The sequence below is a fragment of the Stylophora pistillata genome, chromosome 5 (assembly GCF_964205215.1).
Source record: "Stylophora pistillata chromosome 5, jaStyPist1.2, whole genome shotgun sequence".
NCBI classification, from domain to species: Eukaryota; Metazoa; Cnidaria; class Anthozoa; order Scleractinia; family Pocilloporidae; genus Stylophora; species Stylophora pistillata.
In genome coordinates, this window is record NC_142523.1 from 37,418,399 (window position 1) to 37,444,380 (window position 25,982).

The window sequence follows — 25,982 nt, forward strand, 5'->3', positions numbered from 1 at the left end:
TTAATTCAAGCATCTTCAAAGACTTTCAAGGCTTTTATGAACTATGAGTAGGTAATGTACTTGCCGTAGGTAATGTACTTGCCTTTAACTGCAAGGAGAAGGGAATTTTTTATCTATTATTGATATCGAGTCAAAGTTTGTTGCAAAATGTTCACCCAAGGGGAGTTTTCGCAAATCAGTTGATTGAAGCAATATTACTTTTCAATAGTTCATGTTGTTTGTAATAGAAAAATGTCTGAATATTGAATATTGCTGATGGCCACAACAAGAGAAGTTGTACTATTTACAGTTTTAGTATATTCAATTAGAGGGATTTGACTTTCATTAGATACCAAGAGGCAATACACATATTTTGACCTTTTAGTGGGTTAAAAATACATGTCATAAAAAAAAACTGAAAACCTCATTGAAAACCCTGTGCATTCATTATTATTTCTTACAAGATTTTCAAGAACTGATTTGCTATTAACTGAATCAGACATTGTTCCTTCACTGTAATCACTTTTAGGATCTAAACTTACTTAATTTAATTCAGATGGTTCTTATTATCTCCCTTTTTTTTTTTCCATGCTACAATAACTATTTTGCATAAGTCAGCCAGTACATTTCGATGATTTTTTATTAATATTCAAGATTTATTTATTTAACACATGATAAATATCATTGGTTTGCATTTCTGTGAATTCCCATCCCAGTCATCAACTGTGGAAGAGAAACAAATACAAAGAGTTAGGTGTGAATTTTGAGTGAAAGTCAATTTAAGATGACAGGCATGGGTAATAGGAAGATGAAACAATCTTCAACTAAAAAAGGCCTTCTAGATGGATGATTTGACTTCCAAGAGACAAGGAGGAACTCTAGGCCAAAAATGATAAAAAAGGTAAACCCAGAAATGGCAGTGATTATAACCATGGCAAGGAAGGGAATTAAAGAAAAAGGAGAGGAAGTTATGAACTAAATCAACTAACTTGTAAGAGAAAGGGCTGACAACTTGGCGTTTAGTATTTTGGTTATTTCCTTTTTTTTTGGGGGGGGGGGGGGGAGGAAAGGTGGGGTATGTTACCTTAAAATTCCACAATAGGATTTAAATCATTCACACCTACCACCTCTATTCATTCACAGCTTCATTGTTACAATGTAAAGATCCATTACTTGACATCAGAAAGTTGTACTGGGGAAAAAAAGAGCAAAAAACAAGTGGGAGTATGTCTTTCTAATGACAGAAAGACATACTCCCACTACAACTAACCCTATTTCAGAAAATTTGGCTGAAATAATTTTTTATTATAGCAATACCAAACATCTCAGTGAGTCAACCAGACTCGTTCTCAGCGAGCCAACTAGACTTATTCTCAGCGAGCCAACCAGAATTATTCTCAGCGAGCCAACCAGAATTATTCTCAGCGAGCCAACCAGAATTATTCTCAGCGAGCCAACCAGACTCATTCTCAGCGAGCCAACCAGACTTATTCTCAGCGAGCCAACCAGACTTATTCTCAGCGAGCCAACCAGACTTATTCTCAGCGAGCCAACCAGACTTATTCTCAGCGAGCCAACCAGACTTATTCTCAGCGAGCCAACCAGACTTATTCTCAGCGAGCCAACCAGACTTATTCTCAGCGAGCCAACCAGACTTATTCTCAGCGAGCCAACCAGACTTATTCTCAGCGAGCCAACCAGAATTATTCTCAGCGAGCCAACCAGAATTATTCTCAGCGAGTCAACCAGACTTCTTCTCAATGAGCCAGACTTACAAAGTCCAGTATCCTCAGCAAGTCAAAGCCCAGTATCCTCAGCGAGTCAAAGACCAGTATCCTCAGCGAGTCAAAGACCAGTATCCTCAGCGAGTCAAAGACCAGTATCCTCAGCGAGTCAAAGACCAGTATCCTCAGCGAGTCAAAGACCAGTATCCTCAGCGAGTCAAAGACCAGTATCCTCAGCGAGTCAAAGCCCAGTATCCTCAGCGAGTCAAAGCCCAGTATCCTCAGCGAGTCAAAGCCCAGTATCCTCAGCGAGTCAAAGTCCAGTATCCTCAGCGAGTCAAAGACCAGTATCCTCAGCGAGTCAAAGACCAGTATCCTCAGCGAGTCAAAGACCAGTATCCTCAGCGAGTCAAAGACCAGTATCCTCAGCGAGTCAAAGACCAGTATCCTCAGCAAGTCTAAGAGTAGTATCCTAAACAAGCTAAAAAGAAAGCATTTAATTTGGGGCCAGTCAAGGTATATGGATCCTCTACAAGTGATAGCTTTAGATTTGCAGCAAATTTAATTCCAATAAACACTATGAGTCTTAGTATTATAAGCAAGTTGAACTATAGATACAAAATAAGGGACAATCATACTAACCTTTGGAATAAAGCTCCAGGGGAATTGTCCAAATTTCTGTAAAAGAACAAATATGTTACCCAAGTCACTGGTACCACTAAATGAGGAAAAAATCTAAATGAGAGTGAAAAGGAACCATTGAGTGCTGTATAATATTTTAAATATCACCCTGAACTTTAATCAAGTGGAAACTATTTTAAGAAGTTGATTCTTTTTGCTTTACTTGCCTTTCATAAAAAAATAGCTGTTCATAATGGGTGCATAAATACTCCTTCTCTGAATTTTAACCTTGATTTCAATGTTTCCCATCAGCGGAGAGAGTGATCTCAGGATAAACAATGTTCTTCCTATTTTAAAATTTATAAATGGACTCTTAACATATTTCCAAGGTTGTGATAATTCCACTATCTAATTGACTTGGCAATTACCTGGTTTTTGATAATACATTTTTTACTAAGCCCAGTCATCTCCTACCTCTCCTGGGCTGGATATTCAAGCTCTTCTCCTTTATAACTTGGTTATGCAATATGGTTAAATTACTACAGATTGCTAAAATTTCTGTGCCTTTTCTCCTGAGCGAATAAATACGAAATGGAAAGTACAGAAACATATCTGCCTTCTGAGTTGTTTCAATTCTTCATAATGCATGAGATAAATGAATGAAGATCCATCAAAATCATAAGCTCCACGCATCATGGCTAATGTGGCATTACATTTCTATGTTTCTTTCCTTTTACTTCATCTGGTAATTTGTCTTTCAAATGGCTCTAACCAAATGATAAAGTTCAGTGCTTGAGATTCTGAACTTGCATCCATTGTTTGGACCTCACAATGAATTACAATAATTTATAAACAATATTTGGCAAATGAAAAGGTCAACTTTTGGTTTCACCGTTGAACAGCATACGAAGATCACTGTACTTAATTCTCACCTTGAAAAAAAATAAGGGGCCACCCTTACACTGGTTTTTCAAGTGAATAACCTTTTCACAGGGTCAAAACATTGAGCCCTACTGACTAAGATTTACCTAATATTATGGAAATAACAAGAAAAGGCCTTGAACCAGTTAGGAGCTTTCTTTTTAAATTGTTTATTGAATAAGAAATGTGGAGACAAATAATACCGCAAACAATGCATAATGATAGTTGCTTGGTCACGCCAGTTACTTATTAAAATTAGCTTTAATTTTTAATCCAAGAAAAAGGTAATCTTCGGAACGAACCAACATGACAGAGTTAAAAATCGATCTTTTGATGTACTTGGTTAAAGTAGTTGATTAGCTTCTTCGTGTCCTAGAAAAATTCGGCGTTGTAACTGGGCCAGACTCCAAATCAAAGTAAATTAAGAACGTATCCTCGTTTGCAAGTGAACTCAGTTCAAGGTCAGATCATGGGTCATCTTTACTTTCGGAACGTAGTGACACAGATTTCACAGGGAACTTTATAAAGAAAAATTTCCCAAATCCTTAGAGGAGCTGCGTTCGTTTTTGGATCCATCTCAAACCTCCAGTAAACAAGCCTGATTGTAAATAGTTATTGAATAATGAAACGCTGGGGCCAAATTTATTTAACCATGGAATTGTTTCGCGTAATTCCGCCCAAAAACCCTTTGGCTATTGGACAGGAGGGTAATCAAAACCTTTGCTTGGCATGTATGATACTGTAATAAGAATACGTGGCACTAGCTTACTTGTAACATAAGTTGAACTGTGAACTTATAAAATTCAGCTGAAATTAGTCACGTACTTACCCGACTCTCGACTCTTGCCTTGTAAACAACGTAGCAACCGGTATCATTTCAAAAGCATAGATGTGTCATCATGTAACAGAAATGGATTGTTTATGCGATGTATTCCACTACATTCTCGTTAAGCAACTTCTAAAACGACTGCCATTCTCGACACACGCGTACCATTGTGGCTGTAGCTGCTGGTTTCCTCTCTAAGCCATAACTAAGTCTAAGCTGTCACATCAAGTTGGAACACGCTGTGGTTGCTAAAAATTAAAAAAACATCGAAGGGAGAAAAAGATAAGGCTGAAGGCGTGCACGAAGCCAGTAAATCTAAGATGTAAAATTACGACCTTGATGGCAAAGTAAAAATTTGAATGACATTGCGCTTGATTCAAGGACCTTTGCCGGCGTGGGATAGTTCAAACTCGAGCCTAGGGGCATCTTGGCGTTTGTCAGCGGTATGACCTCAGGGAGAATGGGTTACCATAAGCGCCCAGCCTCAAATAAGCGCCCAGCCTCAAATAAGCGCCCAGCCTCAAATAAGCGCCCAGCCTCAAATAAGCGCCCAGCCTCAAATAAGCGCCCAGCCTCAAATAAGCGCCCAGCCTCAAATAAGCGCCCAGCCTCAAATAAGCGCCCAGCCTCAAATAAGCGCCCAGCCTCAAATAAGCGCCCAGCCTCAAATAAGCGCCCAGCCTCAAATAAGCGCCCCGCCTCAAATAAGCGCCCAACCTGAAAGCCCAAAAATTAAGGTTACCTCCTACCTTCGCGGATGTCCTTCGGGAGAAAATTCGTACGCGCGCTAGTTGGAAGAAAACCCTAACAAACTAGACATCAAAACAAAGTTTAATAAATGCAATTTACGATAAAAATATAATTTCGGCGATTTTTTCATTTAGGAAGTGTCAGGAGCCAGAAAGGCGTGAAACGACCGAGTGTTCTTCTATCGAATTTATCGGGTATCGGATCCCGCGGCACGAGAAAAATGGCTGCCTAGTCTCATTCACAAGGCATCAATCAACAAAGGTGTGTCAGGCTTTTCCGATAATCTGATAGGTTGTCTGGATATTCGCATCTAAAGTTAGGGTAGCGAAAAATATGCGAAGCGTTTTGCGTAAATGGACACCACGTAAAAAATATTTAAAAGATCAAAATTTCCTGACACACATTTGTTAGTCATCATCACGGGAATGTTTTGGCGAAATTTCACGAAAATCGGTGAAATCTACATACCCTATAAATTCGTTCAAAGTGGATGTATTCCTCTCAAAATCAAATGCGAGATTTTAGCTCCCAAAGGTTTGTAAACAACTTGCGCCACACCAGGAGATTATCTCGCCTCCTGAAACCGCAAACCAATGAGATAGACGAGACCTGGCGTCAATGACAATGGATCAAGATTTTCCCGGGAAAAGTATCGTGTAGCAGTCTTTTTTTTTTTTTTTTTTTTTTTTTTTATCTCGCCCTGTTGATCGTTTAGTAATGGACAAAGTCGGCGAAGAGAAAACCCGCGGCAGAAAGGGTAAATCTGTCGCATTCTTCTTTTTCTCCATCGGTTTCGTCAGATTCCAACGAAGAATCTTGTTTACAACCTTCTGTGGTGTTGACTTTAATTTTTCAGCTCTTTGCCCCAAGGATAATCGAATGCTGTCGATCTTCAGTGGATGCCGAGCTTGTCGACGGCTCCTGGCCAAACCAAGAACCTTTGTCGCTTTGTTTTGTTTTGTTTTGTTTTTTTTTTTGACAAAATGCTGCCATTTCTCTCTTCTTTGGACCTTTTTTTTCTTTTTCTTTACCCAAGGACTCTTCTCTAATTTTGAGTTTTGTGTTATATCCACGAGAAAAGACTTTCTACGAGCAGATTACTTCCACGTGTGAAATTTGTCAAGGGCGCGATGTAATATTCCTCCGAATATTCGAATATTCCCCCGGGGGGTTCGCCCATTTACGAGATTATGACACCTTCCTGATTTATTAACTTTTATTCGAAAATACGTTTTTTTAAATAAGTCGGACACTTTTTGAGATTTTTAATTTTTTTTTCTTTTGCAAACGCAAGTTAAAAAGTGTAACTTCAATCTAGTCAAAAAAAAAATCAGCTTCTGAAGGTAGGAAGTAACCTTAAATAAGCGTGCTTAATAATGAATAATAATAATAATAGTAATGGTCTCTATTGATTCAAAACAGAAAAATACAATCCTAGTGTTACAAGCAATTTGAGTTAAAAGAGTTAAAAGGTTAATAATTCCACAAAATTAAATTTACCACCTGATTACAGTTAGAAATTGTCATATAGGTTATGTCTAAAAGTTAAACGACCAACGAATGTATTTTTAAAACGTTTTCTTTTGATGCTTGTTCTGGTGCCAGACCTAGTCCGTAAATTGTAGCTGCAGGCCTTTACAAGCGGAATAAAAAGCGACAGGGGTGATTGGCGGCCTTAGAAACCTTTTTAAAAATACTACTGCTTCTGTAAAATTGATCGTAAATTGTGATTTCTTGTAATAAAATTCCTTTTCCAACAACGATCGAAAAAAACATTGTACTGGGGTGAGGTCGGAGTCTGATGCTCCATATGGGCATACGTGAAATCGGGGAAGTACTAAGGAATCGAAAAGAAAGTCTATTTCTACCTGCTTATACCCCTCTTTACGTAGAGATCTAAGGACATAGAGGCATTTAACATGTGTATTGAACCTACAGTCACTCTGAAAGGTGACACCTAGAATGCTCACATAAGTACAACTAGGGATCCCTAATACAGGAGGGTACAATTCATGATTGCCTTTCTAGGACTGTAAGCTCCTTACATTTGCTAGGGTTACAGAACATTCCATTCTTTTCTATCCACTCTAAGAAATGTTTGACCAATGTCTCAGACATGTCTTTAAATTGTAAACAGGAGCAATGATATTTGAAACAGCAGCATACTAGAATAACACTGGCAGGGTATCTAAATAGATTTCTAGATCATTTATAAAAATATGGAATAGATAGGGTCCGCTTACGCTACCTTGAGTAGTACCTTGATTCAATAATTTCCAATCAAAAGAAATATTATTGTAGCAAATTCTTTGGTTTCTACCTTTCAAAACACACGGGTATAGTTTAATTATATATGGATTTAATTGGAGATTTCTCAACTTTCTTGCGAACAAGAATCAGAATACGGCAATTGAATTTTTTTTATTGGTTGATTGAAAAAGTGATGGACTCAACACAGAAAGTGTGTTTTTCTGAAGGGATCGATCGATCGATGTTTTAACAGTTTTTTTTTTTTTTTGGCCTTAATTAAAGTTTTCCATTGTAAACTCCCAAACTGCCACTCGATGCATGGAAAACATCCAACCAAAGCCACTGCATAAAGCAATGACGGGAAGATGTTTTTCATGAAACGATGGATTACTGTTGTTCCTGCCAAAGACGTACAAGTAGATATAAGTCATTTCATTAACTTGTTTGGAATAAAAAGTAGAAAAGAAGAAATTGTAGAGCCGGTGCAAGCGAGCGGATAAGTAAATGTAGAAAAGTAATATGTCAGATTAGCATGAAATAACAAATTTAAAAAAAGAAAAAGTTTGTGATCAGCATCAAAGGAGAAATCGAGATGTTTTTCTTGATATGTAAAGAAAATCTCGAAAAAAGGTTGTATGTTTGAAAACACAGAAATGAGGTGCGTCGCCATTCAAAGCCTTTCTCAGGCCACACTTTCACCATCTGCTTACACTTAAAAGTAAACCGTTCTGAAAATCCACACCCACGTCTAGGGTAATCCGAGAAGAAACTTCAGATGTTAATACAGAGGGTTTCCTTTCATATTTATATATGAATCTTAAGCTGCCCTGTACTTCTGTGATGCACTTCACCCAAATATTAGAAAGATGTCATGGCCTCCGAAACCTACCGAGCTATGTGATAGTGCAGTCAAACTTTCAGAAGAACTAGATGCGTTTCTATACTCTAAACTGGCAACACACACACATCTCGGCGGAATATTCTGATCGCGTGCGGCGCCTTGTTACCTCTATTGGCCAGGACATTATTTAAGGAGTTACGGCAGGATTACAAAAACCACCCAAGCAAATACTGTTACCGTATGCCGAACAATGTTCAACTTATCCAGATGCCACACCGATTGGGGCATGAGATCGCTCCTTTGCCTGAAACTATCAAGCCATATATCAAAGCAACACTCCCGTGGGGTATCATAGATAGATTGGAGGAGACCCTTTCTGGTGCGGGAACGAAAAAGCCAGTGGCTAGGATGGATTTAACATTTCTGTCCTTAATGAGGATCAACTGTCTCACTGGCTGTCAACAGGTATCTCCCGAGTATCGATGTGCCTGCTACTGACATGGCTACCGTTCACAAGGTTCTAGTGCAGTCTCTCAAGGTAAAGAACACGCTCAACTTAAAGAGCATTGGCTTCGTCATTGACTTAACACTGTATGCAAAGGCAAGCGAGGGACAATGGAAACAAAGCGCAAAATTGAAAGATATGGTTATGAAACTGGAAGTATTCCACACAGCATGCACCATGTTGTCCAACACTGGCAAACGCTTCCAGGATGCTGGCTTGCGGGAACTGTGTGTAGAGTGTGATGTGATAGCAGAAGGTTCTATTGCAGAAGTTCTAAAGGGACTTACTCGTGTATGAAGCCCGATACTGATAAATCCCTTGATTCCACTATTCCTGGTAAGTGGAAAAATTTTCTTTACAGAAAAAAAATGAAAGATGAAAAAATGAAGCTGTAAACCTATTTGTTTCTGTACTTCTAAACATAGCAAACTTTACATAAAGTAACAAGAAATCACCTTTATAAAGTTATGTTTTTATAGACTCATGCATAATACAAATTTAACTGCCAACTGCAAGAAGAAATAAAATCAAGGCCTTTCTCTTTAACTTTAAAGATGACAAGGACATGGGAGGGCAAAGACATGACATTGAGGAGAGGAAAACTTTAAGTGAGGGTAAGATTTAACAAACAAAATTCATTAAGTTTCATGGCTGAAGAATTTCTCCAGTTTTCTAATTTGCTCAAAGCATTCCAAAATGGGAAATTCAGGCCAATCCCGCATGACCAAAAACCTATAAACAACTGACGACAACAATTTCTTCTTACTATCCTCACAGAACCAGAAATGAAGAAAAAGAAGACCCGAAAGAGAAGAAAGAAGAAAAATAATGAATCTCAGCAAGAAGGAAACGAAAAACCTAGTTAAAGTGTAGATGAAGTTATTAATAAGTGCAAAAATTATCATGCAATGTCTTCTATATTGAAATAGCCTTAACTTTTCTTTTAATACCTCTCAAAAAAATGAGTTATCTTTGCAAATGTGATGAGAATAAATGATATAAAGTTTTCCAATATGTATTAGTCGACTGTAATCGGGCCAGAAGGTATTATTTGACAACATTTTCCAGAGGCAAAGAGGTCAACGAGCTATAATTATATGCAACTGATAACAAAAATTTTTGTTTCAGTCATCATGGTCATTATGCACTTGTCAGCGGCCGTCCCAGGGGGGGAGAGGGTGACCCCGGGGAACCCCTGGGCATTTGCAAAGGAATTTCCTAAGCCCCCTAACCAACAATAACATTGTTCAATATAAAGCTACCAATGCCCTTCCCCTGGGGACAAAGAAGTATGCTCTACTAACTCAAACAATGTAATGCTCCAAAAGAATGTTATTTGCCACAAACTAAAACTTACTTCAGCTTGTGTTTACTATACAGGGCTATACAGGGCTCAAAGTTAAAAACATCCTATGTGGCTTTTTGCCGGCGACTAACTGGAAAAAGTAGTAGTAGTAGTAGTTTTTTTTACATCTGTAGGTATCAATGGTAATAGCCAGTCACCATGGTAAGGATCTTTTATTCTCAAGATGGCGGCAATGGTAAAAATCCAGTGGGTGTTTTCCCATGTGTCTCGTCTCGGAGGTGCAAATGCACTTCAATGCAAAATTGGCGACGAAAGTCTATTCCCCCGTATGACCCCAGGGTCGATCCCCAGGATGGCAGCTGCTAAGTGTATAATTGTTAATCTCGTTATCTGTTTCTTAAAAATTCACAAACAATCACTAAATCAAAGCTCTCTTTCTAAAAATATCCTTACCGAAGCAATCTCATCTCTAATAATCTAGAAAATTTTCCTAAACATAAACATGTCAGAGCATTTTTTCATAGCGAATTAGATTTGTCATTTTGATTTGCGTTTATTTTGATGAGATCCCTGAGATAAAAGATAGTTTACGACGAAAAAATTCATTTTAAGAAAGAAATGATCATGTACTTTTAGATCATGTATTCTATGAATACAGTTTTCATAAATTACTCGGGCTTTCCGAAGGAAACGCCCGAAATAAATTCGGCTTTTTTTTTTTTCAATTTGAACCTTTGGCATCTGTAAGAACCTACTGCTATATAGTAATATATTTTTTTGATTATTGTCTAGTACCATAACAACATTCATTACACTCTAGCAGGCAAAAAAAAAAACAAGTAGACTTATCCATGATTGGAAATGACAAAATTGCGTAACGACAGCACAAATGGCAATAGGGCAGTCTCCTAAAGATAACTCCAGATGTGCGATAGAGAAAGCCCAAGTTCAAGCAGCTATGCATCTGCTTGAAGGGAAAAAAAGTCTAAAACAGCAAAATATGATGAAATATTCCTTGCATAATGAATATGAAGTTTCAGCATTTAATTTTTATTTATCAAAATGTACATCTTTCATGGTTTTAATTTCTGGTTTCCATCTTGTTGTGGAAAAATGAAGTAACCTTAGTAATGGGATAGGATCCGATTCAAGCTTTGAACTTAATTCGACACAAATATCCAGTGCTACTTTATCTGCTGAAATTTATGCCAGAAGCTCTATAAAAATATCGGTTTAGGCCTTCCCTGCACTTTGTAATCCCAAGAAAAAGAAAATAGAGATTACCTTAACATATTGCAGCAAAATCCCAGCTTATCTTGAACCTAAAACTTTACCCTGGAAAAAAAAACTATACTTCTGCGCATGCGCCAAGGGCAAAGTTTGGCACACGAGCCTTCTTTCGCAAAACGACTCTCGTTTTGTCAAACGAGTCTCGTTTCTAAAAACGAGTCTCGTTTCTACAAACGAGTCTCGTTTCTACAAACGAGTCTCGTTTCTACAAACGAGTCTCGTTTCTATAAACGAGTCTCGTTTCTATTCACAAACAAACGAGTCTCGCTTTAAATCGTTTATCGAGTGACTTATAAATCGTGACGATTTAAAATCGACTCGTTGCCCAGAAACTGTGAGTGATCCCTCTTCTCCTATTCTATCGGGTCTAACTTGAAATAACCGGAGAAAAACTTAACGTTCTTGTAAATTATTGTTTGTGTAATCCAGAAGACGAACTGCCTTTGGACACATCATGATTAACTTAATTCAAAGGTGTTTTGATGTCTCCGTGATGTAAAACCGTATGAAATAAGGTTTGTTTTGGCAATAAAATTAACAACACATTATACAATGCAATGCATTATACAATTTTACATTATACAATATTTTTAAAAAAAATAGTCCAAGACTGCCTGTGGTTACTAATATAGCACAAGTTTATAGCGTTGAAAAGAATTAGAGGTCGTGTAATGACGCTAGAAAGTAGTGTTGGAGAAGATTTTAATTCACATGTAAACAGAAAACCTACAGCATCCCAAATATTCATAATTACCCTTGTTCCACAAAAGGAAGGAAGACGATACAAGAATAAAGTGACTAATTGACCTTAAACCAATAATGAAATTATAACGTGTTATCATATAAAAATGCTCATTACACATATTAAACAAATCGGCCAATATTTGTCGACGATCCCAATAAAGTGATTTTAGGACGGGATTTTATCCTGCGCCTCAGAGTATCGAAAACAGTATCCGTAACGTATCGGAGAGAAAGGTTGGGTTCGTGTTCAGTGTAGTATCGATTCAATTGGGCTTCATAATCATCCTTAATCAAAGCCTGGTTTATCAAGTTTTGAAAGAATAGACTTAACTTGGAAAAGCGCGATGTATTTATGCACCTGCACTTCAGTTAGGAAACTTGTCAACCGGAACATTTACGAAGAATTTGCCAGAAAGTGAAAACTCAGCTCTTAGCAAATTCTGCAAAACCGCCCTCTTCCATTTTGGCGAGCCCATCAAAACCAAGCGAGTCAGATAAGAGATAAATGGACATAGTATACTTTCAAATCAACTGACTACACAACACTTTCCTCTCCTTTATTAAAGCAAGCAAGCACACGATGATACATCTAAACCCTTACAGCAGTGATATGGCTCAAAAAACGGCTGCACAAAGCGAGGTAGGCGTCTCGCTCTCCTCGCGCCTCAACTCCCGCTATTAGATTTTCAAAATGGCGGACAACGAATCGAAAAAGTACACATCATTGAAAAGGCCGAAGCGCCGCTGTTCTTCGTCCATCAATTAGGTGCAGCAACAGTGAGAATTTCCCCTTCGGCAAAGCCATCATATAGATATTCAAGAAGTGTTTAATTATATTAATCAAAATCAGTATGCTGCTGTGGAACCAAGAATAATCAAAATTCTTAGATTTTAGATCGTATCGTACAATTCCTACATAGTTAACACGTGGTTAAAACTCACACTACCACCTCTACCTTGATAATTGCGCAGTAATTAGCAAAAGAGCGCTTTCCGATTAAGTGTCGTAAAACCAGAACCAACGTCATCACAACGGTCACAGCAGCCAATCAAAAACGGAGAAAAGCAACGAGCCAATCACAACTCCGTGCGGGAAAACGCAAGTGAAAGTGGCGCGGTTGGTATCAATTCTTCATTTGATTGGTCGAGGGAATAACGTAAGTTTTCTACGTCAATCGCACAGTGAAAGAAAACCAAACTGAATCAATTCTATATTCCTTTTGACACTTAACTGAAAATTGCTCTGTAATAATTCACTTTGTATCAGCAATCCAGTGAACTACATTGCCTACAGAGAACTGATGAGTCCCCAAAAACTCTATTTACAAATATAATACAATATTTTCCCAAACAAAATGGGGCGAATATTACTGTCATGCACTGCAGATGTCCTTTATCTAGATTTTCCCCATATTGTTATATAAGAATAGTGTTCAGACACGGCTGCCCAGACATACCGAATTGTTTTGGCTAAAAATATCTTTTAAACTAAACAAAAAAACCCTTGTACTTTAATAAAAATTTGAGATTAATGCAGTAGCAATTCAGGTTAAATTTTAAGTTAAATTTTCAAAACAGATTTTTTGTTTCAAAACTGATTAAGTCATAACTTGCTATTTAAAGTAAAATAGGTTGTTTTTTTTTTAAAATACAACAATTTAGTACCAACACAGAATTAATAATTAGGTGAGTGAAGTTGCCCTACCCCCAAAAAAATTGTCCTCAAAAAACCTTAAATGTTTTTTCAAAGATTTAAGATTTACATTTTAGAAAACGTGTCTTACCCAAGATAAAGAGACTGATAACGAAATATAAGTGTTAATTACTATGAACATAAATGCTTTCAGAATAAATAAATGAAGAAATTACAATGAAAAGAGAGACTTAAGATCTTTTTCTCGTCAAGGCAACCATTTCTGAGTCTTGAGATTTTAAATTAAGGCACAAATTTACATTGTTACAGACCGTTTAATATTTATACAATGTTATCATTATTAATTTTGGTCAAGTTTTGGCATCTCCACTAACTGAAAATTCAGGAAGAGTGTAAAATTTCCTCAAGCTTCACTAGAACAAAAGTTCAAGAAATAATATAAAAAAATAATTACAAGATAGGGAGAAAGCCTTTGTATTTCTGCTCTAAAAATCAAATGAAAGAATCTTAAAAGGAAAGAAATTCCTTAACTAGAAGATACCAAAACTTGAACCAAATGATCATTACTACAATATATGTATATCTGTCAGCACCTAGAATACAAAAAAAATTATCATATTTTCTTATGTCAGAGCTCCATGTCCTGAGCTTCATCTTCTGAAAAGTCACTTATGGAGCTTTCACTTGATGAAGACATTTCCTCCTGATCTTTAAGCGCTTCTTCGGTAGCATACTTTTTGATATATTCTAAAAAAGAGTTGAACAGCACAAGTCTAAAATATTGAAGACACATCAGGTGTCACAATGCCTGACAGTCTGTGAAGTAACAGAACAATCAGAAAATCTCAAAACGTCTTGAGAATGTCAGTAACACTCTGGTGCACCAAGTGTGCTACTCATTTGTTTTTGTCGCATTTTGACTTGACGTCATATCTGATCTATTAATAAACAGACATATAACAACATGGAATTTATCTTTAAATCGATTACTCCATTGAGGTACAGATAGGAATGACTACCTTGAATTTTTGCTTTGTATTGTTCAGGTTTGTGTAGGTAGAGTGCAGCAGCATCTCCATTCAAAGGATCCACAGGGTTAGGATATGACAGAAGTTGAGGAAGAAAGGATTCAAAGATATTTGACAAATCTGCAATAAAATTACTATTGACTTCAATATCAAAGGTAAAGAGTGTTTATGAGCCAAGTAGGTCATTGGGCTGATACTCAACTCCAGTTTCCGTAGCATGAAGCAACTAAGAGTACTTATACTCCCCCCTAGATGGAATGCTGGTCCATCGCAAGGCTACCTCAAGCATTAAATTTGCCGGACCCATTCATTCTCCGGGTGAGGAGAAGCACTGTAAAAGTAAAGTGTCTTGTCCAAGATCACAACAAAACGTCCCCAACCAGGGCTCAAACCTGGACCACTTGATCCAGAGTCAAGCGCACTATCCATGAGGCCACTGCACCTCCCATCCAGAAAAATAATTTTATTTCACAAACTGCAGTGCTTTACAATGATTTCCAGCTCTGAGAAAAGCTGTACGCATCAAATTAGGATGGTTTCATGTGGCCAATCAGCAGCTGACATGTCACTCGCCTTTCACGCTATCCTGACAGGTTCGATGAATGAATGGCAAAGCCTTAGATGTAAGAGGCTATTAAAAATCAACTATCAAAACCAGTGAACTGTTTCTCTCAACCAATATCATGAAACTAAAAAAATAGGCTTATCAAAATAAGTCAACCATTTACCGTAAAGAGCAGTCCAAGCTTGGTTAATTACATCTAGGCATACTGTACCAGATCTACAAATAAAATTGAGACCATTCCAGAACTAATTTTCTCAGAATATAGCTGGAAGAACTGGAAATGTCAGCTTGATTATTATCAAAACCAATAATAATAGAAAAGAAAAAGTACTTCTTTATGGTCTTTACCCCTTTCAAATACTTCCGAGGGTTTACATAGTCTAAAATGAAGCCTACATTTCTAAAGATGTAACTTCCAATATTTCTAAGTCAGAGCAAAATGAATGTGCCTAAGTTGTCACAACTTAAAGGGAAAAACAAAGTAGAGAATAGTCAAAAGGCATAATTATGTGCACTTTGAGTGAGCCAGCTATTGGTGTCACTACGGGTTTGTGTTCTCAGGTGTTAACTGTGGGTTGCACTGAAAAAATGTTCAGCAAAAATGAACTGATCTAAAGTACAGGGAACACTTACGCTTCATCTATGTTTGGATGAAAGATCTTGTTAATGAAACCTTGATAAAGAGAGAAACAAAAATCTGCATCGTGTAATTCATATTGAAATAATAGGTGTCAAATAAGACACAACCTAACACAGGAATTCTAAACTAAAAAAATAATAATAATCAAAGTAGGTAAAAATCAAAGCAGACATGAAAAATCAACCTAGAAAGGGTCAGCTTATCAGAAACAAAGGTCAAAAAATCACACATGGCATCAGAGTTTTCAATGAGAAATATAGTTGCAGGAGTGTCAAGTGATAGAATATCCTCTATGACTGAATAAAAAATGGGCTAAGGCCTTGGAAATTTAGTTGGAGAATTCTGAAAACCAGCCAAAGAATTCTCCATTCTCTGAAACCTAGACCCTGCCATGATTTAAGAGCGACTACCCCTTCCCCTCCCTCCCCTCCCCATCACCAACCCAATTATCAACAGACAGAGCTGCCTTTAAAGTGCATGGAATACTTTCAATGCTTTCAAGGCATAGACTCACCTATTGAGGGGGATTTGAAAGGGTATTTTTCTGGCAAATCAACTCTAACTTTCCACACGCCTCCTTCATAATGTGCTGTCAAAGACAAAGAAGAGAACTTTTACCAGTGAAGCAAATTTTATATAAAAAAAAATGGCATTTTCAGTGTTGGCCATTTGTTGTGGCAAAGTACATTGCAATTAACAACCTCAAGTACCACTGACTGAACAACTCAACTACACCCAAAGCACACCCAAATGCAACTGAAAAAAGAAAAATCACAAGCTAGCTCTCTTTGGTCTGTTTGTGTTTTTTCTTTCCGTTTATTTCTTACATTTTTCATCTTTATTTAAAGATTTGCTTTTACTTTGCTTACACACTTCAAAATCAAGGAAGGAAAAAAATTAAATCTGTTAACTCTAAAATCATTCACTTTTTCCATTGTTAAATTTTTGATTTCATGTTAGTGTAGCAAACCGAGTCCAGTTGTTTGGAGGGGAATAGCGCTACCCAAAGGATAAATTGCTATCTGAATGATAAGTGTCACCAAAATGTACTGCACTATCTCCTGGATAGAGATTCTTCCAGTGGATAGCATTATCCATCCATCCAACAACTGGGACCTGATGACTCCAAAGATGTGCTGGCTAATTCTCCCCTCCGGCTGCCATACATTTCCTTGTAAATTGTTAGAAGAATTTGGTGTTAGATCAAGATGACAACTTCTACCTTATAAGTTTAAGTATCCTTGTCACCTGGTTGCTGGATAATGTATACATACATGTTTTAAATCGAGAAGTTACATGTTAATCACTTCTTGGAGTTAGAGGGTTAAAGCAGGCTCGTTCTTTTTTATATCACCACTGAATTCGCATCAGAGATCTTATTAAACCCTTTAGTTGCAAAAGTTTCAGTTCCTCTAGGTAACTCTAATTTCTTTGATGCTTTCTTGGACAACTACATATCATTTCAGAAAGTTACTCTTTTGGAACAGTTCTACCTTAAGGATTCATTATGTAAATTTAGAGGATCTTGAATTATTATATCAGGTTTAAGTGGTCTGTATCCAAGGACCTGTAGGATGAATTTTTTAATAAGAATTTCACAGTAGCTTATTCATATATTTTGAAATCTGATATATGATTTATCACAACTCAAAACAAAGTCCAATTAAACTTTTTTCTGGAGTCAGTATTGCTTTTGCCAGATTTTAATCCACCTGGTAATGTCTACCATGTTTAAGAGTAATGAAACAAAGCAATTGTAAACAGGTTCTTGAGATGGATATTTATACACTGGTTATACCCTGTAGGCATTGCAAAAAAACCATCTTTCCCACAAAGATACGATAACGCAATTCTGATGTCCCATGGAGCCTACGTTTGGTCAGACTTCTGGCGATGACAAATCGTTTACAAGAACACTAATACATCGACTGTCATTTATAGCTGAGATCGTCTGTTTTCTGTTTAATTGGTAACCAGCTCATCAACACACTAACCTATTAAGTATTTCGCATAATAAGCTGGAGAGAGATCTCTCAAGATCGATTTTATAAAAGACGATTTTTGAATAATGAGCTGAAATTCTAAAGGTATCGTTGCAATAATTATGTGAAGACAAAGACAGCCTTGGGATATTCAATTTCTTTTTTCCGGCTGGCAAAACAACGCATCAGCTGTTAATGTTTACAACAGCGAACGGCCATGCAAATACATTCTATAAATTCCACGAAAACACGGTAATTTAACATTTTTTCCCTTCCAACAACAAACATTGCGAGCACAACCTACGTAGAAATCGCTGTTCACTGTTTTTGAACCAGTATCGGTCTTCGTTCATTTCCTTATCAGGAGAATTACTCAACAGACGGATCGAATTCTAGGAGTCTGAGTACTGGATGTTTTCAGCCGGTTCCGATGTCACCTTTAAATTTTCTTGTTCGTGCAAAAATGTCTTCAAGTTATCGATTTATAATTTATAATGGCTGGATTAACATAGCTTGACAAGGCAATTAAATCTTTCCCCGCACATAAACGCCGGTATTTGAACGGAATATCACTGTTACAAGAGTTGTGTCATCAGAATTTCTCCGACGTAAATTTTTCACTGCACAACCGATCAAGAATGAAAACAAAGTGTTCTGAACACGAGACTTCTAGACCGAAAACATACGAATTCTTAGCTTGACTTACATCCACTTGGACCAAAGAACTTCACAATGAACTCGTTCAATCCACCAAGTATTGTCACTTCGTGCTTACTTTCGATCCTGATAACAACTTCGTCAAGGAATATTGTCATAAAAGCAGCGTTCGTACCATAAATACAAAACGATCACTAAGCGAGCGCCATTTTGGCTCGCAACTTGCCTCCCGAAAACAAAATGAATTAGGCTAAAATCACGCGCAAATTTTGACAAGGATACAGTTTGATGACATCAGTGTCTATTCGTCTCTTCCCAGGCGATGGAGACGACATAATATCCGTCCTACAAGCTCAAATCCCTCTTTATTTCTCCCTTCCTCGCAGGCAACAATGGACGATAAAAGTCTCTGGTTGGTTTGTTGACGTAACATTATTATTTTGATCACGTGAATAGCTACGCTCCGCCCCCATCTAGCTCGTGAGCGGAAATGAGACCACACCGGAAGGCGGAATACTGAGAATAAAGAAATGAAAATGAAAATAAAAAAGTTTTGTTCTTAACATCACGATCTTGGAAAACACTGAAAGAGACCCAAAACATGTGGTATATACTCAGCAAGAGACGCACAATAGAGACATTACAGAGATATTAAAAACTTTCCTCAAAAATAAAATTGAAACTGCTAAAAGGGACTCTCAAAGGTCGATAGATTTCGGTTTCATTCGGTCAAAGAGCATTTCTCATTTTATAACAAAGGGTCACTGACGCAAGTTCTGAATGATAGAAAAAGAAATGCAGCTGTAGGAAATTCTGCGGTTTTATAGACTGAGTTGATAAAGTGAACTGGCTACCGCAGAGACTCAAAGCTGACGTTTCTAACGTTAGCCCTTCGCCAGAGCGCATGACAGTGAGACGATTAAACGGTTTAGATGGAGCAATTTTTTGTTTAGCCTCCTTCTGTTTCTTTGTTTGTTTGTTTTTCCTTTAAGGTAACATTCCATTCGATGTCACTGATTGTTTGAAATATCTTCACGAGAGGAGGGAAAAAATTTCAACCAATCTGTTTGACGAGATAGTCCGTAACCCCACCCATAGACTTCACAGCCTCCTTCCCCAAAGGAAGAGTTGTAGATACGCACTGAGGCGCAAAAGTGATTTCACTCTCCCCATATGCAAAACCGAGCGCTTGAAGAACAGTTTTATTTTTAGCCATATTTATAAGATGTAGATAATTTTCCTTCTTTCTTAACGACGAAGTTGTAGTATTTTATACCTCCTTTTTTTATCATCTGTATTTGTAAATATTCCGTAATTCAGCCTATGGCTGCAAGGTGTTTATAATAAAGTATCTATCTATCTATCCAAAGGCGGACCCCAGCGAGTGGTAGAGCGCCGGACCAGCCGTGCGGAAGGTCGATGGTTCGAGCCCCCAGACCGGACTAACACTCAGGGTCTTAATTAAAATAATTTGGATATATCAACAAAGTTGAAATGGTAAATTGGCCACTTAATTAAAATAACTGAGGAAAATGTGCTGCCTTTGCTATGATATCTGCAATTATAACCCACCCATTAATTTTGGCGCGATTTTATTGGTTACTTTACGTCACGTGGTGCAAAATCACAGGAAAGTTATTTAGTGAATAAATCCCTTCGGGTGGCTGGTATGTCGGCTGATAATGTCCTTCGCTGAGAGATTGTCCTCAAAATTTCATATTTGCCCTCGAAGATTCGCTTCTCGGCCAAATGTTCATTTTTCGGACAATCTCTCAGCCGCGGACATTATCAGCCAACATACCAGCCGCCCGAAGGGGTTTATTTACTAAATGGTGAGACATTCTAGTCTTCTTGGGTAAGGACGAAAAACCGTAGGCCCCCCTCTCCTGTATCTTCTCTGTACTGGTTCGCAGGGAACGTTAAAGTATCTACACACTTATCGCAAAGAGTACGGAACGTAGCTCCCGATGTTGTGGTCTGGGCCTGTTAAATGAAAATTGTAATGCGCATTTGATCATATCCAAATGTTAATTTGCGCAATACAAATATTCAATTATTATGTTATTATGAAGTCCGTCGTGCGAAAAAAAAATAGTTGTTCGCACGCGAAGCAGAACTCTCGGGGTGAAGCGAGTTTTAATTTATTACTTCCTTTGCATTCATGTACCTTCTTGGTTTATCATCGCTCCTTTAAGATTTTCCACCTTTCCGCACTAATAAGGCGCTTTCTGATTAAGTGTCGTGATGGCTAAACCAAAGTCATCACAACAGCCAATCAGAAGAAAGAAAAACATCACAGGTAGCCAATAAGAACTGAAATTGAAAACAGGCAAAGTACGTGAAAACAGGCAAACTACGTGAAGCGCGGGAAAACGCCGGTGACCAAAACACGACTGGATCTCGCTCGTGATGGTGGCATGGGGCGAGTTTTCTAGACCAATCACAGAGAAGAGTGAAGCAATAACTTAAGTATTCCTGGATTACTTTCGACGCTCAATAGACCATTTCCGAATTACCTTTTGATCTCTTTTTCAAAACGAGGCCTAGTGCTTAACCATTCTTGCAAAAATGAGTTTAATTCACATTTTGATGAAAACTTGTTATCATATGAAAGGATAGGCATCAGGACTCGCTTTAAAGAAGAGGTAAGAAAGGTAATTTGAAAATGGGCTATTGAAAATTGCTCTGATTTTCTTATGAAACATTGGCCCAAGCCCCCTTGAAAGCTTCCGCACCTGCCCCCTGCTGTTTCAGCCACACACTCCCACTTCATCAGGTTCCCCCTCACCCCAAAGCGAATTAAAGACACTGTCTTTTGTATACATGCTCCTCACCCAAATAAGCAGAAAAGGGATAAGCCACTAAAAAAGTTATTAAGCATAAATTACGTATATGAGAACGATTCTTCGCAGTAAAGCACTATTTGAGCAATAGTGAAAATCAGACCTGAAAAAAAATTTCAGGCCTGTACGGGACTCGAACCACTGACCTCTGCGATACTAGTGCAGCGCTCTACCAATTGAGCTAACAAGCCAACTGGGAGCAGGCCATCAAGCGCTGCACTAGTATCGCAGAGGTCAGTGGTTCGAGTCCCGTACAGGCCTGAAATTTTTTTCAGGTCTGATTTTCACTATTGCTCAAATAGTGCTTTACTGCGAAGAATCGTTCTCATATACGTCTCATAACCGCAGTTCACACATATGTTTCATATGTTTGTTGTTGTTTGATTTAAGCATAAATTACTCATAAATTTGTTTCCAGAACCTTTTACAAACATTTCCGCATCAATAGAAGAGAAATGACACGATCAATCTTCAAACGTCAGTCAACAAATGTTCAAAACAGTTTTTCTTGTTTTAAATTTTGCTAAGTTTCGTTTCCTTTTTTAAAACCCTCATTGTCCGTACGTCAAGAATAATGAAACGAAAATGCTGCATAAGCGTAGGGCACCAAATCTCAGTCCCGAGGTAAAATTCTGGTCTCAAACCATTATCTGTCATGACCACTGTTAAGAAAGCAATGCAGTGCTGGGCCCAGTTGTTCAAAGGACGGATAACGCTGTCAAAAGGGAAAATCACTTTTCGTTCGTCCGTCTGTACAACTATACGCGCGAAAGTCCTTCCTTCCGCCCATGCGCCGTCCGATCATTTATCTATCTGTCTTTCCTTCGGCCAGGGAAGAGAGTTATCATAAACTTACTTGTAATCGGGTACCTAAAACTGACCGAAATTACAGATATTTTCAATAGTGTCGGAAGTAATTTGCGATTTCATTAGTTTTTCTTCTTAGTTCGATCCGTGATTGTTCAGAAAACTCGCACCACTCTGTCAACCAATCAAAAGCAAGACTATCACCAATCACGAGTTGGTCGGCCGCGTTTTCCCGTCCTTTGGCAGTTTGCTTGTTTTTACTTTTGAGTTCTCATTGGCTCTTCGGAATATTTTCCTTTCGTCTGATTGGCCGCGCTAATTACTTTGGTTTTGGTTTAACGACACTCACTCGGAAAGCGCTCTATAAGCACAGAAAAAGACATCAATAACCTCTAACTTTTCAGCACTTGTAAAATAACTTACAGGAGATGTTTACAAATGATCATGAGATCGCAACAGCATGGTCTGATCTTACAATGTTCTACAGTAAAACAATAAAACTGACACTCAAATTATGTTCATTGCCACATCATTTGGTCCTCTATAATCCAAATCAGCCTGTAACGCACACAGTGGCTTCATCCTTAGGGTCTGTCACACTGATTACGTTGAAAAATTTCTCGATGTTACTTTCCTCCTCACAATTGCGTGACGACTTTCGCTATCAATTGATCACGCCATCCATGTTACACAATAGTGTTAACATTCATTTTAAGATATCTGAAAGGCCCGGAAAAAACGCAGGCAACAATTCAACGCAACATCTGGCAACATTGTTACGCGCAACGTGTTGCACACGTTTGGCCATGTTGGATCAAGTTTGAAAGTATTAAAATTTTTCTTGCAACATTTTTGGATGTTGAAAGATGTTGCGCACGTTTGGCCAGCTTTTTCAAAACATCTTGCAACACGTTCCAACAAAGTTGCAATATGTTGCTTTGAAATTTTGCGTGCGTTTCGTTGGGCCTTTAAATAACAGCCTTTCAATCTAAACAGTAATCCTTTAAATATGCTGTAACGCAAAGGACTGAATGTCAATATTTTCCATTGACTGTGCAGTATTGTTAAAAGAGCAGAAGTAGCTACTCGAACATGGTTTTTATACAACATGAGTTGAAGCTAAATCACGAACAACGTGACATCCGGGAATCTCTGAACCATGGACTATTGTTTCTTCTTCTCCCCATAATTAATATTCTCTTTCTTTCACGGGCTGTCCTTCTTGACCTCAAGTTTGTTTTGCAGGGGAGTAGCACTCGCCGAGTAACTTTCTCACTGTTTTCCACGCGTCTTGCGGAGGAGTCTACATTTGAAACAAAAATTATAGATTTTCTTGTTATTCTTTTTCACTTTTCAAAACCTCTAAATTGATTGCGGAATACTTTCAAAGAGCTAACTCTTGCTCCGACCAATCATAAACAGCTTGATTTTATGTCAGCCAATCTGAAGCGACAAGGATTGTGCACACACTAGTTTTCCCGCCCTCGGCCGTCATTGGTCGCCTAACAGCTCAAAACCTCAACCAATCATGGCGCGGTTCCCGTTTCAACGCGTCCTAGGAAACGACTAAGAACGCGCAAGAGCCCGTATATACTTCTCTACTTCACCATTTCACCATCGTGATCGGAAAGTAATTTCTCCAAGCTGATGAGCAAACAGATCATGTTCACTGGCTATAACAATTTAGTTTTGCATTTAACATCTTCTGAATGACACTTTCCTTAATTCTTACCTACTGTTTGCTCGATAGCATATTGCGATTGCGAAGTGAATTTATGCACATATGAATCCGGCGAGTGAAAGGTTTCACAAGGTTCCTTTATCAGACACTTTCACCGGCCTGGACAAACCCCCACTTACAAAATTCTTGTAAGGACCCTGCTACAGTTGTGTCAATATTTCTGCCCTTCGAGGGTACCCTAATCTCATTTTCCTCCCTACTCCCCCTCTTTCACTCCACAGGTGGACACAGGAAAGGTGCTATGGCACGAGGTTGGAGCATCCTTGGGAAGCCTGGTATGGAGGTATTCGGATAGTAACTACTGAATATGTCAGTGGTACCTCATGAATGAAGTGTGTTGCCGATGGACTCAATGAAGGAAGAAGTGTTCCCAAAAGAACCTTCCACCCCGGTGGCGTAGTATTACCGTCACTACCCCGCATAGTCACTACCCACGGACACCACGTGCGGTGCTCTGATAACACGTGAAAAGTGTTCCTTTCGATCTCCTACGAGAAAAGGGAGACAATTTAGAAGATACGTTTTTATCGTCAGCTGTTAGGCCTGCAAAACTTCACAAATGTTCTTTAGTCAATACGTCAACCATGTACCTCATAGCCTGCTGTGAAAGGAGTTTTACTTGGACAAGTTAGAGTTACAAGCGCCTGATCGTTTATCTGAACCCCGCACACAAATCAATAGCGTTACTCATTAAATAACTCACCTGCAGTCTCCTCTTTTTCGCTCTAGGCCGGCCGTCGTTGCCAACAGTAACACCCTGCCGGCCGTACCCCAGAAACTCCAGCTCAGATTCCACATCCTGGAGTCTCTCTGTGAGACTTTCATTTTCCACCTCCACACAGAGGGATTCAGTTGCTTCTTCACCAGGCAAGTTAGACAACGATCGATGCAGTGGAGACTTGAGCCCCATTGGCTCCGATATCGATTTAACAGTCAATGTATTTGAAGTCTCTGTTGATTCACAAAGTCTCTCTATTGTGGAATCTTCTGTTGAGGATTTGCCACCTTTTTCGAAACTACCACCCTCTTCCATGGGTTCTGGGGGGTCGCCTTTGTCCCCCTCCGTGCCACACCCTTCACCACCCGCCAACCCTGTCCGCTGATCGTCGCCTTCTCCACTAATCTCTCTGCTGCCTGACTCTTCCTGGTCTGTGATGTTTCTGAAACTCCTTTCCTCTTCAAACACTTGCCCGGTGTCAAGATATGACGGAGCATCATCTTGTTCTGTCGCGACGTGCGTCAATGGAAAGAAATTCCACACACCTAGCTCTCGACGACACAGAGAACACGAGATGGTATTCACATCTGGATCACTTGTGATGCTACGGAAGATAAGTAAAATAAATTACTGCGTGCGTTGAAAAAATTGTATATCACTACTGACGTTTGACAACGAACAGTCGTCAAATTTCGTCGCGCGAGCCAAAAATATCAGCAAAAAAAAATTGATGTCGGCGCACCGATTAGAATTCTGGGAGTGATACTTTTAATACTTTTAGAGCGCCTTACTCCCATAGTTCCACGCGGTGTACTAATATAAATTGTTTTTCCCGCTAATTTTTTCTTAATCACGCAACGGACTTCAACGAAAAGGAAGGACTTCATGTAGTGTGTCATGATGTAAACATATTTGTTGAATAAGGTTTGAAAACTAAAGTCAAAGATTAAATGGAAAACGCACCACTTGTGGTATGATATAACAGAGCTTGCAAAATAGCTGTCACTTTCGTTAGTTTCAGACGGCGAAAACAACTGCAGATAACATGGCTGATGCATTCGCCTTACTCTGGCCTCCACTGGTTTGGGGAGGAAAACACGCAAAAAGAGACGTTTTTTCTGCAGACTGATTCAAATACGGCAAGTTGAAAAATTCAAAGTTCACTCTGCAGCCAAAATGTGTACTTATCTCTCCCTTAATCACGTTAAAGGTTAACAAAATTCAAACTGAGAGTTCTGCATTGTATGCTTTTATGGTATCATGTGGTATCAGCTCAGAATCGGAGTTTCCACATGGTCACCACAAGTTTTACTTTTCACCATTACCCTCAAGTAAATGACCATACTTCAAGAGGGATAAGATATTGTGTACAATGCAGACAACTGCTTACACTTAGCCAGCGACCAGGTTCTCATTCCTAGCGCTGCAGGTCGCGCGTTGCTCCGCTCGCGTGACGAGCATAACCAGTGCCAGGCCCCTAGTAGACCTCTAACTGGCCTGCGTTGCTCAAGGCCTTATATTTCACTGCATGCGAAGAAACGCCCCTTGCGGAAGCACTAACAATGACGGCCAACTCGCAGGCTAATAACT

At 38.6% G+C, this 25,982-nt stretch overlaps 3 protein-coding genes and 1 long non-coding RNA gene across 14 annotated transcripts in view; 1 reads left to right on the forward strand and 3 right to left on the reverse strand.

Annotated features, from left to right (window-relative positions):
- Positions 1-601: 601 nt before the first annotated feature.
- On the reverse strand, positions 602-8,928 carry LOC148731816 (uncharacterized). 11 transcript variants are annotated; one of them, XM_088760136.1, is made up of 5 exons: positions 8,873-8,928; positions 4,075-4,319; positions 2,346-2,381; positions 1,104-2,184; positions 602-702 (listed from the first exon to the last, which is right to left on the reverse strand). In XM_088760136.1, exons 2-4 carry the CDS (start codon positions 4,119-4,121, stop codon positions 1,737-1,739), a joined length of 531 nt encoding a protein of 176 aa, XP_088616262.1. In that variant the 5' UTR covers positions 4,122-4,319; positions 8,873-8,928; the 3' UTR covers positions 602-702; positions 1,104-1,736. The 11 variants fall into 11 exon arrangements, 6 of the variants coding, with proteins under 6 accessions (XP_088616262.1, XP_088616261.1, XP_088616260.1 ...); XM_088760135.1 differs by lacking the exon at positions 8,873-8,928 and adding an exon at positions 4,821-6,118; XM_088760134.1 differs by lacking the exon at positions 8,873-8,928 and adding an exon at positions 4,407-4,643.
- Positions 8,553-9,369, forward strand: LOC148731817 (uncharacterized). The gene is made up of 3 exons (XR_016001239.1): positions 8,553-8,753; positions 8,972-9,031; positions 9,195-9,369. It is a non-coding gene; the product is annotated as an uncharacterized LOC148731817 (long non-coding RNA).
- A 4,502-nt stretch (positions 9,370-13,871) lies between these two features.
- On the reverse strand, positions 13,872-18,725 carry LOC111342303 (ubiquitin-conjugating enzyme E2 H). The gene is made up of 7 exons (XM_022949367.2): positions 18,566-18,725; positions 18,333-18,409; positions 16,159-16,233; positions 15,638-15,677; positions 15,168-15,220; positions 14,431-14,559; positions 13,872-14,158 (listed from the first exon to the last, which is right to left on the reverse strand). Exons 1-7 carry the CDS (start codon positions 18,616-18,618, stop codon positions 14,040-14,042), a joined length of 546 nt encoding a protein of 181 aa, XP_022805102.1. The 5' UTR covers positions 18,619-18,725; the 3' UTR covers positions 13,872-14,039.
- Positions 18,726-22,326: 3,601 nt separating this feature from the next.
- Positions 22,327-25,982, reverse strand: part of LOC111342305 (zinc finger C3HC-type protein 1) — a 9,914-nt gene continuing 6,258 nt past the window's right edge. Inside the window, exons 7-9 of the mRNA XM_022949368.2 lie at positions 24,378-24,996; positions 23,995-24,162; positions 22,327-23,236 (exon numbers count right to left, since the gene is read on the reverse strand). Of these exons, the coding sequence (XP_022805103.2) occupies positions 23,162-23,236; positions 23,995-24,162; positions 24,378-24,996 (862 nt within the window). The 3' untranslated portion in view covers positions 22,327-23,161. The remainder of the gene's footprint in view (positions 23,237-23,994; positions 24,163-24,377; positions 24,997-25,982) is intronic.

Bases quoted from the DNA above. Each gene is read 5' to 3' on its own strand.
- LOC148731816 (XM_088760136.1), bottom strand. From the start codon at position 4,121: ATGATACCGGTTGCTACGTTGTTTACAAGGCAAGAGTCGAGAGTCGG. The intron at 2,382-4,074 runs GTAAGTACGTGA...GTTCTTTTACAG, and splicing joins AGGCAAGAGTCGAGAGTCGG to AAATTTGGACAATTCCCCTG. The intron at 2,185-2,345 runs GTTAGTATGATT...CTTTCTTTTTAG, and splicing joins CCTGGAGCTTTATTCCAAAG to CTTGTTTAGGATACTACTCT.
- LOC111342303 (XM_022949367.2), bottom strand. From the start codon at position 18,618: ATGTCGTCTCCATCGCCTGGGAAGAGACGAATAGACACTGATGTCATC. The intron at 18,410-18,565 runs GTATCCTTGTCA...AGTTGTTATCAG, and splicing joins GACACTGATGTCATCAAACT to GATCGAAAGTAAGCACGAAG. The intron at 16,234-18,332 runs GTAAGTCAAGCT...TGTCTTTGACAG, and splicing joins GTTCTTTGGTCCAAGTGGAT to CACATTATGAAGGAGGCGTG.